At 32.5% G+C, this 13,692-nt stretch overlaps 1 protein-coding gene across 1 annotated transcript in view; it reads left to right on the top strand.

Moving 5' to 3' along the window:
• Sol1 (CUB domain-containing protein Sol1) overlaps window positions 1-13,692 on the top strand; it is a 1,020,319-nt gene that overhangs the window by 420,396 nt on the left and 586,231 nt on the right. Inside the window, exon 5 of the mRNA XM_085945617.1 lies at window positions 6,026-6,182. Coding sequence (XP_085801743.1) covers window positions 6,026-6,182 — 157 coding nt within the window. The remainder of the gene's footprint in view (window positions 1-6,025; window positions 6,183-13,692) is intronic.

Raw genomic sequence — 13,692 nt, forward strand, 5'->3', positions numbered from 1 at the left:
AAATATTGATTGTTGTTAAAAATAATAAATAATTTATCTAGTGATTTTTATTTGTCAGTTAGTTTATTCATAGACTAAGACAATTTATTCAGCCAATTATGTAAGTTGAAATCTGATATTGTATCTAAGTCTGTGTTTTAAATATAGAAGTATTTTAAAATGTCTAGTTTACGGGTTAAATTATAAATTGTTATGGAACAGATTCACAACAACGGATATTTTCAATATATTTTGAGCGTATCTTGCGTTTATATTTAAGAAAATACATAATTCAAATGAATTGCTTAATTTTATACCATCAGTGAGCTTTTGAAATTTCATCGGTCTTTGTGTACCTACCTATTCATCAGTAGTTATGTCAGATTATCTTCTTATTTCCCGTAAATACATCTAACAAGTGTGTTTTCTCCACAGCCTACCTGTTTTCAAAAGTCACCCTTCGCCACTGGAGGCTGTATCTGTAATAAATTTTAAGTTAATTTTTAATTTTTGCTTTACAAGCAATTAAATGAAATGTTCTATTTTTTTTAAATGTACCTATAATAATAGACTAAAATTTTTGGGGATGGAAGCCTTAGATTTTTATTTTCTGATTTCGGGGGCCGTGGTGTGAAAAAGTTTGAGAAGCACTGATTTAGAACACTATGCCTCTCACACAAGTTATGAACAAAATACAAACAAAGATTGTTTCATACAATTTTAATATTATAACACATTTTCTGCTTATTATAGCGAAGTCAAACAAACAATCGAATAAGCCCTGCTCAGCGCCGTTTCGCGTGCTTACTTACGCATAATGTTTTGGTCGACGCTTGCATATTTGAATACACAACGAAGGAATTTTAAAACGGCGTTCTGCCAGTAGGCTGGAATCGCAAAAGAAGATGTTTTTTCAACACACTGGGGTACATGTTTTTATGTGGGCACGTGCCAGCGTACGCAATGCTTTTTTGTATGAATCATTTATGGTGGACTACGCAAAGACTACAATACAATTGGTCGGCGTCGCACATAACTCTGTAACTAACTATAATATTGGAAGAAAATCTTTTTAAGAAAAATAGGATTTTCTAAGACTACAATAACTGGGGCCTAAGAAATAAAGTAGCCTATTTGCAAAAAACACATATCATTTACAAATATTCAATTCAATTCAATTTATTTATTTTTAACATATTGTGGACATTACAAATTATAAGTTTAAGATGTTCACAACATGACATTTAGAAACAAAGAAATATAAAACAGTATTACATAAAGAAGAGATAGATCGGTATTGAGATAGATAGTAAGTTATTAAACAGTAGAAATGTGTAAATACAAAAAATATAAATCAGATAGGTACAAGAAAGTACACCGAATGAGTTAAGCAGACCCTATTTTAATAATTTATAAAACAACGTCCACCTATCTCATTCATCCTCACGTAGATGGAATATATCAACACCCAAAGCAATTTCGTTGAACATAGTTATCGCCCTCCCAATTGGCATTACCAGTGGCAAGTTGGTTCTGTACCTTAGGAGAATAAACAACTGATGCTCTCTATTTCTAAGATAGTTATCAGGGACATACAGGTCAAAACTGTCCAGAATGGCAGAGTTTTCATTTATACCTCGTATAAGTCGAAAAAAATACATAGCTAAATAAAGATTTCTTCTAAATTGCAGACTGCAGTATGTAAGCATGCCTAAGAGAAAGTCAGTTGGATAAAGCCACGGATAGTATCCGTACAACCTCGAGTAAAGGTGTCTCAAGAATTTCTTCTGAACCCTCTTCACCATAAGGCCATACTTCAACTGATGCGGTGCCCAAACAATAGACCCACTCTCAAGTATGCTTCGAACTAAAGAATTAAATAAAAGTTTTAATACCGTAACATCTGAAAAAACCCGTGAAGTACCCATGACGAAGCCCAACATTTAACCGCCTTGTTATCAATGGTAACTAAAATATAAGTTTGGCGGTATGACGAGGTGGTGGTAGATACAAGGTTGTTGTTGCTTGGATGTTGAGAAGAGAGTTTATTCAAATTTTCAAATTCATTCATTTTTTTTTATTTTTTTATTTTTTACATAATAGTGAACATTACAAATTATTAATTTAAGACGTTCACAACATGACATTTAGAAGAAAACAATATTAAGAAAACAGTATTATATATATTATAAAAAAGAAATAGATCAGCATTAAACAGTAGAAAAGTGTAAATACAAAAATATGTAAATTAGACACCTACAAGTAAGTACACAGAATGAGCTAAGCAGACCATATTTTAAGAATTTATAAAATAATGCCCACCTATACTCATTATCACGCAGATGGAATATGTCAATATACGAAGTGATTTGGTTGAACAGAGTTATTGCCCTCCCAATTGGCATTACAAATGGCAGGTTAGTTCTGTACCTTGGGAGAATAAACAACATTGATACAAAAATACACTGAATACCATAATAAGGATGATGGCGTGAGATTATAATTGTGAGGTAACGATGTACTGGTGAGATCGATATGATCGAGAGATTACTATGACGAGCAAAGGACTCGTGAAAATAGTAGTACGTTTCGTGACGGATTCGATGAGTTGAGTGAGGATTCATAGTTTGTCTTTCTTGTTTATATAATTGCAGTACATATATTACAATATATAGTGTCGTAATTACTAATCAAAACAAACACCACTGATGCAGTTATGATTAAGGAAACGATGACGATTACTATTGTTTTAACAACAAAACCTACATATTAAAATATGTCACTAATTTAATACTAAGTGGTATGATTGCTACAGAAGTAAAAAACAAAATTACTTAAACTGTAAAACCCAATACAGACATTAAAAAAATGATCTCCCAGGCATAAGAAAAATTCCCGATGCTTGACGACTTAACATGTAACATCTTAATATAATCTTTATAGAAAGTGTGATACAGGTTAAATTGATTTGATTGATCCATGTTTGTGTTGCCATTCATATGGTGTATGTAGTCTCTACATCTTATTTGTTTGAACTAGTACGCTGAAATATTAATTATACCCATCGCAAACTCCAGTATTGTATTTTTCCATTTACTTATTCAGTCCCAAAGCATCTCTAAAAAAATGAAGTATCAAACGTAAACAGTTGATAAATTACGTATTTTTTCAATTGTTCCACAAGCCCAGATATAGTGTACGGAGAGTCTCTAGGGAAACATTTATATGGGTGTGCCCACAGGGTTTATTATAAACAGTCTTGCGAAGGAGTCAACATTTTTTCAACACTACAGCTAGTAATTCTAAGAATAAGAAGATAATATTCGCATATCGATTTATTGTTTTACGTACGTGAGCTTAAATGGCTATTTACACTTACTAATAAATAATATGGTCTGCTTAAACTTCCTGATATACTTCCTTGTATAATGCCACTATGTATTAATAATTATACAAAAAGTTTGTTCCTAGACCAATTGCTAGAGCTTTTATCCGCCATTTGCTACACTCGAAAACTAACAACACACACTAATATAATATTTAGCTTATATTATCTCAAAAAATAGATCAACGAAAATAATGTTTTTTACATTTTTTTTTAGAAATTAACTGTATGGAATCCTTATGTTTAAGATCAACCTGAAATTTTAATATAATGTATTAGGTCGCTAAATCGTTATTACCTGGCAAGACGTAAAATACAAGCGATCGACAGTGTTTTTCGAAAGCGCCGCATGGTATCTATAGTTTTATTTATGTTTCCGAAATAAAAATTTCCCTTTTACCTATTTTAATATTGACAATCTCGTACGGTAGCCTAAAGTGACATCGCTATATAACGGACAGAACTTATAAGCATCGTAAAGGGACAGTTAGGAATGACTGAATTTGAAGTCTCTTAGTATACGAGTATGCCTGTGAATTATTATTTTTAATATTTTTCTGGAGTAAACCAATAAATAAAATAAAACTAATTTGATTTTCTTTTTCTTGTTTTAAAATGTGCCAAAATTATTGTCTATGGTTTTTTTAATGTAAAAAATACAGCTTATAGAAACAGTACCTACCTAATGACTGTTTTTAGCGGAAGAATACAATTAATTTGTATCCTTTTTCTAAATATTATGTGACGCTGTTAGTAGATATAATAATGGAGTATCAGCAAACGATACTATTGTAACTTAAATTCATGTTTTTAGTGCACTTGACTATAAAATTAATATTAAATATTAACATAAATCTGTTCGAGTCACAATATCGCACCCCCAGACCTACACTGACGTTAGTAAAAATCAGCCATTTTCGAGCCGAAACAAACTTTTTGAACTATGTTTATGTTACTTAATTTGTACTTGAGGCATGGTCTAAAAAGATCGTGACTAGGCGATGGACCGATTGTGCAAATGACGCGAGCCGAACAAAATATAATTTGCCATAAAAATTCAACATACGTTCTTTTTTATGTTATGTTTGTTATTATATTCGTAATAATAATAGCATTGACATGTTTTCTTTTTCAAGTACATTCAGAACGTGTTTTAATCATCTTTACACGATTTAAGAATATATTCCCCCGACGCCATCACAAAACAAATTGACGTGCAAACAGGTCGTCTATCGCTCTCCGAATAGCAACGCGGCCGAAATTTCGTTCTGTTCATTCATTCATTCATTCATTCCGTTTCTCTTATGTACGCTCTTAGGGCTTGCGCAGACAGAGCGCGGTCAGGCGGTCTGCGTTCCGCGTTCGGAGTTCGGCGTTCTTTGTACTGTATGGACTTCATACTGTATGGGTACACAGCCGGCGGTCGGACCGCGCCGGTCAATTGGAACGCTAGAGTTCTGGAGTTCTATGCCCGGAATTACAAAGAACGCCGTACCTCCCGTCCAGTCCCGTCATAGGAATTTGAGCAGTCACACAACATAGAGCGAAACCACACGGGGGAGTGAGTACGCAACAGCGGTGCTTTCTCACTTCCACTCGCAGTCGGAATATAGCGGTCTCGCATTATGCAGCGCTTGTGTCAGTACAACGTTTGTAAACAAATGGAACGCTTATTGTTGACCGCCACCTGTCTGCTGTCCCTGAACGTTAGCGGTCAACGGTCGGTTGAACGCAGAACTCCGACCGCTCTCTGTCTGCGCAAGCCCTTAATGTCTAATGGCTTTACAATGTCCATTTTTTTGTAGAATTGTAAAAATTTATATCTTTCTAGTGGCATTCATTAAAGAGTAACACAGTTACTGGAGTATTCTTCTCGATATTTGACTCAATTTATTTAAAATAAAACTGTAATTTATATTTCGTAAAATATTTTTCTAAGAGATACGCCAGTGTTGAACTGCATTCACAACTCAAAACAGCAATTCAGACTTAAGTCAGTGTAAATCTGGGGGTGCGATATACTCAAGTGTATTTTTAAACTTTTTTAACTTTGCAATGAGTTTTCTTGATTTATTACAAATATGTACAATATGCACAGAATACTTTTGGAAATATTTACAATTTTATTTATCCTTATGATTAAAATATTTATATATATAAAATGGTAATGTTATAAAATATCTCAATTCATTCTACAGGAATTTTTCAGTTGATAGCTATCCCGGTTGTAACACCATTATTAAGACTACAAAAAATGACTTGTCTATGCTTAAGTAGAAACAGGCGGCATGATCTTTCTCCTGTACCCTGGGACTTTTCAAGAATAATAAATACTTAGGTATTTAAAAATCATGCGAAACCGTTTTTATTTTATTGGAGTAACAGTGGCGAAGGGTGGAGGTGGGCTGTTAAGATTCAACATAAATAATGCATACTAAACTTTGTCAGTGCATACCTATATGTTTTCATTGAACTCAGCATACAATTAACAGATAGTGCTGGTTAGTTTTTAAAATTCATTTAAACCCTGCTTAAACCAAACCATAATACTTTAAGTATGCTATGGGCGGTTCGAAAAATATTCAGTCAAAACCTAAAACCCTAAAAACCAGTTCAAGCATAAAAAACCTTTATTAAAATTTTTTATTACTTTTGTTTCAGAACTATTCCAGACGGATGGCCAGAAAATCGCTGGTACCATGTGTGATCATCAGTTCCTCTCGGCAGAACATGCGAGACCCCATGGAAAGTTTTATAGTCCACGGTACCCTTCCAGCTACCCCAAGAATATCCGGTGCTCATATACGTTCCGAGCGAGGTGAGTAAAAGAATAGTTTCTTAAGTTAACAATGGATTAAATGAAGATAGACCGTAGTTGTAAACTAGTGAAAGCCAGATCTCATTCCGCGTGTTTACTACTAACTAACGTCCACTAAATTGACTCTCCTTCAGGGATTGAGCTGCAATTTAAAAACAAAATATTACATGTTTTATTTAGATAGTGATACCAAATAATAATAATTATATTATCATAATCCCCCATCAAAAATCCTCCAATCGACAGAGTTGGGAATATAATGATATTATTGTAACTGTAAATGAGTCAAGGCTAGACCAGGATGCACGCACAGCTAAACAAAAAAAAAGAAAGTTACCGTTATCTGTTTCTGGGCGGACGAAGGATCGAGATAGGGACGGTCAGTCGGTATCCAACCCTTGAGCCTCGAACGTCGCCTCTAAAAATACAACTTGCCACCTTTTCGCGCCAAAGCGTGCGTTTACAAAATAATGTTGCTAATAATTAATTGTTACTACTTGTCAAGCGAAATATACTGACGTAATAAATACTTAATGTCCCTGAATCAGTGTTTTTAATAAGTGGAAAAGTGTAAATCAACACCTTACGTAAATCCATACCCATCAATAGTTTTATAAATGTCCATAACCAGTGAGCCATTTCCGAAAATGTGACATTGGCATAGGGAAGAGAAAACAATTAGATAGTTTCGACAATTGCTGTCACCTAAAAATTATTGCAGGTACGAGGGTGGGTCAATAAGTCCTTAGAAAAGCCGACAGGTGGCGCGACTAGTACTGTAAGCGGTTTGTTTTCATGCAGCGGCACTACCGATTCAGTATGCTGCGAAGTTTCAATCAGATTGGTCTGGTTGTTGTGTGTTTCTCGTACATTTAAAAAAAAAATTTGCTTGTGGAAAATGGAAAAATGGAAAATAGAGAAAATTGAGTTTAGAGCTGTTATTAAACATTTTAATATAAAAGGGTTAACAGCAAAGGAAATAAAAAATGAGTTGGATTTAGTTCACGGCATATCTGCTCCTTCACTTGCAACTATTTATAACTGGTTAAATGAATTTAAACGTGGTCGTACATCAACAAAGGATGAACCACGCTCAGGACGTCCTGTAGAGGTGACTACACCAGAAATGATCAATAAAATCCACGATATGGTGTTAAGTGACCGAAGATTAAAGTTGAGTGAGATAATTGAGGTTACAGGGATCTCAAAAGGTAGCGTCATTTCTATTTTACATGACAAATTGGGCATGAAAAAAAAATCTGCAAGATGGGTGCCGCGTTTGCTCACAGTCGACAATAAACGCAATAGGGTGGTGGCCTCTAAAGCCCTGTTGTCGCTCATGCAACGCAATCCGGATGAATTTTTTCGTCGCTTTGTGACTGTAGGTGAAACATGGATACACCACTATACTCCCGAGACGAAAGAACAGTCAAAGCAGTGGATTGCGAAAGGCGAACCATGTCCAAAGAAGGCGAAAACCGTAAAATCAGCTGGTAAGGTTATGGCTACTGTATTTTGGGATGCACGTGGAATTATTTTTGTTGACTATTTGGAAAAAGGAAAAACAATAACAGGGGATTATTATGCATCTTTATTGGACCAGCTAAAAAACAAAATTGAAGAAAAACGGCCTCATTTAAACAGGAAAAAAATCCTCTTTCATCAGGACAATGCCCGTGTTCACACATGTTTACGATCAATGGCTAAAATTGAAGAATTGAAGTTCGAATTGGTCGACCACCCACCGTATTCGCCAGATTTAGCCCCCAGTGACTTTTTCCTTTTCCCAAACTTAAAAAAATGGCTAAGTGGACAACGTTTTTTTTCAAATGAAGAAGTCATCGATCGGACAAATGCTTATTTTGAGGACCTTCCGAAAACTTATTTTTCTGACGGTTTAAAAGAAATTGAGAAACGTCTAACCAAGTGTATTGAGCTCCAAGGAGATTATGTTGAGAAATAAAAAAAAATACAAAAATAAAAACTGTTTTAATGCTTTTTTCTAAGGAATTATTGACCCACCCTCGTAACACCATTCAGGAGGTTGAAGGAAATCAAGTAAAAATAAATATGCAAAAATATAGATCCATCGTTATTTGAGTGAATATTGAATCCATCGATATTAATATGTTGGCTAAATAAATAGATTATACTAATAACACTTGAGTTAAATAATATATTCACAGCAAACTACATATAAATAAAATAAAATATAAGCAAACCAAATAGCAGAAAGTTAGATTGTTATTACCATATCATACTTTCTTTTCAAAGATACAGTATTATATTTCCGGTATCTGTTCCATAAGCTTGTCAAAAGCCATCTTGTTTTCCTGTTTAATTTTAAATATTATTTGTGACGTCATGAACATGTTTGTTTATGTTTTTATATGCGTAGAGTAGGCTGCAATAATTAAGGTATCTAGAAACAAAAAACACGGTTTCCATTTTGAAAAATATTGTCAATAAAGATGTCTTATTTCTCTTTTATGCTTATGTATTTTTTATAAAGAATTAAAAATATTATATATCGTGGGGTTACTGCTAAAATTTGGTAAGTCTTGCAGTTATGTTATGGAGTAATTTCAATGTGAAGTTTGACATATCCTTTAAAATCAGGCATAATGCTAATTTCTTTGTGCTGTATGTGCATGTTTTATAATATATCGGATAGCCTTGAATTTTTTTCTAGCATACATTGTTTACTCTAAATACCTAAATTATCGTCTTACCAACTTTTGGCAGCAACCAGACGATTATTTGTACATATACATTTTAAAAATATGTTTTTTTAGTAGGTAATTATATCTACTTGTATGAAAGATATTGAGATTATTTTTAATATTTTCTTATCATTTTACGAAAATAGAAACTGCCGTTTTTGTTTTTCGTCCCCTCAATTATAAGGTTTCTAAAATTGTCAGAACTATTACTGCTTAATTTAAATAAACAAACATTAATTTAATATTCCTTTATCACTATTTTATGTATTTTACCATACTACCTAATTAGATCCCTTCTTTATAAGTCTTGTGTTGTATTGTTGCCACTATTTTTTTCAGTAAGCATGTACTAAATAATAACCATTTAGTAAAGCATCTTCTTATGTATAGTAGAAACGATAAAAAACTGATGGGAATTCACGTATGGCAATTTTGTTTATGGTTTATTCCACTAGTTTGTTTGAAAACATCCTCCCGCCGTTTGGCACTTTCAGCTTGGTGTAGAACAGTGATACCATGCATATTGTATAAACACGGGCACATTGGCCGTTTGCCTACATAAACTGCCTCGAGTGTTTAAACCGGTGAGGCATTTGAGAACCCGACTACCCCAGAAGCCAGGTCATACGATGTGTGTATCATAATAATATTTATTCAAGTGTACGCTACTTGCAAAGACTACTCCAGAGATTTCCAAATGCAGATTTCGTGTAATTATGGGCATCTACTTGTAAAATTAAGAATCTTGATCTAAACTTAAAAATTATAATATGAAGTTGAAGATTATATTGTGAGGTTACTGCCAAAAGTTTGTAAGTCTCAAAAACATGAAATTATGGAGTTATAGCCACTTTAAAATTTGATATCTTCCATAAAATCAGTCTTAGCCCCAACCTAATTGAATTAACGTTTTATAATAAAATTAACTAATTCTTATATTCAACGAATAATTCACAAGATTTAAGAATGTACCATTCCAATTATTAAACATACATAATTTTGAAAAACACATCTGAGAAAATATTTTTGGTGTTTTGTAAAAAGGGCAAATCAACCATTTTGGCGAAATCGATATTTTAATGAAAATACAATATGTACCTGACTAGCTTTGTTGTGTGAAAACGGCGAATTTGTATCACCACAGAAAAGTACTTACTTAAAAACGATAATCGACTAAAATTAAATTAATTAAAATTACGAATAAAAAGCGAATGTCACATATTAGGAATTTTAAAATATTATATAATATTGCCTATTATAATGTCAGTATTCTTTTTAAGCTTTATTATAAACTTGTTGTATATTTATAATCATCCACATGTCATAAAGAAATAAATGTTAATAATTAAAAATCCTCCTCCTGCAAAATAGCATTTTGGTTAAATCGCTATTTTTACAAAACACCAACGATATATTATAACCAATAGAAAAAATCTTTTTGAAAAAAGTAAGACACCCGGCAGTAATCAAACCTGCATCTCCTGGGTTTACGCCTAAATCCGCGCATTATCCACTATGCTACGAGGTGACATAATAATGACGACAAACTTTAACTACGTCGGTTAGTAATTGAAGTATTAGGTACCTACTTTGATTTAATAAACAAAAACCGATCGCCAATAGTAGCTTGATTTGGAAGAACGCTGATGAGCAGGTATTAAAAGGCCAATAGTTAGATTTTGTCGTCATTAGTATGTCACCTCGTTGATAAGACTGTCCTATGACTTTTTTCAGTTACCTATCACAGACTTACTTTAACAAAATACCCTTTGCCATTGATACAATATAACATATTATTTGACATTAAACTTAAATTGCTTTATGTGGTACGGCGAAAATAATATTAAATGGGTTTCCGGTATGTTGTCCAACATATTATATTAGGCTTTTGTAACAGAAGTTAATTGGGAAACGCTGTAGCCTGTAGTACATATACTATTTTGATAATAATAATATGCTCGGGTTAGAAAGTCAATACAATATTCTAGAAATTCTACATCTTAAGTTTACATACTCTTGGATTTCTTGGAATCAAATTTAAATACATACCACAATCAATCTAAAGTTATATTGCTTTATCAAAATAGAATACTGAAGTATATTTTAAACTGATATAATAAATACCATTGTTACTCTACATAGATCATGATCGTGTATCACGTTTCCGCATTTTACATCTTTTCAAAGTAGGTTTCCTCAAATTGTAAATTATTTGTGATACCATTTCTAAAGCCTACTTACGTTACTAAATTCTGGTGATTGCGCTTTTTAGCAGTGGACTGTAATTTTGAAGGATGCTTGTGGATAGATAACGGATCTTGGGGGGGGGGGGGTTACACAGGATTCCAGACACTGACCTTTATGTTGAGAGGGCTGGCGCGCGCCGGGGTCGGTTCGGTGTTCACGCACTCACGCACTGGACTGGAAGGATTTCAAGTTATACACATTAATATTTTTATAAAAGTCGATATTTTCTAAAATAAATATAAAAAAATATTTAAACCATGATATAGTCAAAAACTCTTAAGTTAAGCATATAAAACATAATAAACTAAGTTTTAATAATACTTATGACCATAAAATAAATGTAATGTAAGTTATCTGACTTAAATCTTTGACTTAAAATAAAACATATTTTTATTTTTAATGTATACAGATGCATAATATTTATTAATTAATATAGTTGAAATTGTAAATTATCTAATAATGTCTGCAAGCTTCGTATTTTTCCGCTAGGTGCCTCTGGTAGGTAAAGACATCGCCTTAAATGATTAAATTTGGGAAAATACAAGATATGCAACGGATTATAAAATGCATATATTTAATGGCGCTTTGGAAATAATCTGTATCCGCAAATTATGTTTAATTATTGAATACAATAATTATCTTTTTTGTTCATAATCAACGGAAAACCTGATAAGAATTAAATTATCTATCCATCTTTAGATGGGAACGTTTAATTCAAGCGTATTCAAGAATGCTGAAAAAAGGCTAACTTTGGCCAAATAAATAAATATTATTAATTTTAAATGATACTTATAGATTACAATTCATATTCAAATAGCTAAATTTCTGTTTTTTATCTCTACAAAATTATTAAATCCTTTATTTCATTGTACCTAGTTACACAATCATTTTGAACATATTAGATTGATTAAGACAAGATATACCTAAGCATGCCGGCAACACCGAGTTAAATCCCGTATAATTGAGGAATGCAGATATTATATAATTTGATTTTTTTACGTTACTTATATTAAAAATCTGTGTTATTAAAAATGTATCAACATAATAAAGATACGACAATTTCAATATAAAATTAACTATATCTTTTATTCAACGAATAATTCACAAGATTTAAGAATGTAGCATTCTTATTATTGATTTACCTACCGTTACGCTTATGAGCTAAAATAGCCAATAGTTAAAATTTGTTGCAATTAAGCGTGGCAGTCGTAGCATAGTGGTAAGGCACAGGGCGCGATACCCAAGAAACGCAGGTTCGATTCCTGCCAGGTGTCTTACTATTTCGAAAAAGATTTTTTCTATTGGCTATATTTTCTCATGAGTGTTTTCAGAATTATGTAATATGTTCACTATTAAATGTTATACTCTTCCTGTAAGAAAGTTCTATTACATTTATCGCTGTTCTGTTTTGACGTGTTCTATTTTGTCATGGTACCGTTTTTATCATATGTGCGGGTGGGCTAATAAACTATGTATTTGGTTTATTAGCCCACCATTAACTATGCGAAAATACGACTATTTTCTAAAGATTAATAACGGTCTGGAGACCAAATAAAACACTTTTCATTCTTCGAGTATGTGAGTAAATACACTTAATCTCTCACGCAGCTCTTGGAAAATTGGAGCACTTACTTTACATCTCATTTGTTCCAAAAAAACTTGTTGATATTCCAAACGCTTCGGATAAAGTTCGCGCCACACATGTCAACATATTATTTTAGACAAGACCTTCACGACACGTCCTGGTAATATATTCCCAGATGTTTCGGAAAACTCAAGTTTATTAAAATATATTTTACCGTTTCTAGAAAATATTTTCAAAGCCTCAGCTAGGTGCTACGAAAACTTTTAAAACTCTACAGTCGTTTGTTAGACAAGTGACAAAATCAAGTTGCTTATTGCTTTATTATTCGTAACATTGTTAAGTTTAGTCTCCATCTAATATATCAAATTCGTAAGGGGTGTTTTTCGATATATTATTTTTATATCATGCAACTATTCCAAATTCAAAATGCTATATTTTGATATCTACAGACCTACAAACTTATCTGAAGAATGGGATGGGAGAGCCAGTGTCAAAAACTACCCAATCAAGACTCGTAAATGGACAAAATCTGACATTCGAATGAAATTTTCAAAATTGCATCCTATGGTAGTTCGTCGTTCTATTTTTGGCCATACTACAGATAAGTTTGTAGTTCTGTACTCATTTTATAGGAGAATAAAAAAACAAATGAATGTCTTTTCCAAATTATGTTTTTTTTAACTATCTTTATTATTTATGAGTTTATTCTCTAATTTTATGAAATATCGTTTATTTTATTGATTGTTATGACTTTTAAAACCTTTAGGAATAACTATGGTACCCTGCGAATTTTAAGAGTGTTTTTTCTCTATCTACATATGAAAATTTTTAACTAATGTTTTTTTCCGAATTTGTTACTTAGATCTAAAAAGTATTGCTTATCTAACAAAATTGCATGCAGAGTGGGCAAGTTAAACGTTATTTTTAATAAACCATTTATTTTATTCAATGAATA

Source organism: Rhyacophila brunnea, unplaced genomic scaffold (genome assembly GCF_057557595.1).
Source record: "Rhyacophila brunnea isolate RB1 unplaced genomic scaffold, BYU_Rbru_1.0 scaffold_18, whole genome shotgun sequence".
Taxonomy (NCBI): domain Eukaryota; kingdom Metazoa; phylum Arthropoda; class Insecta; order Trichoptera; family Rhyacophilidae; genus Rhyacophila; species Rhyacophila brunnea.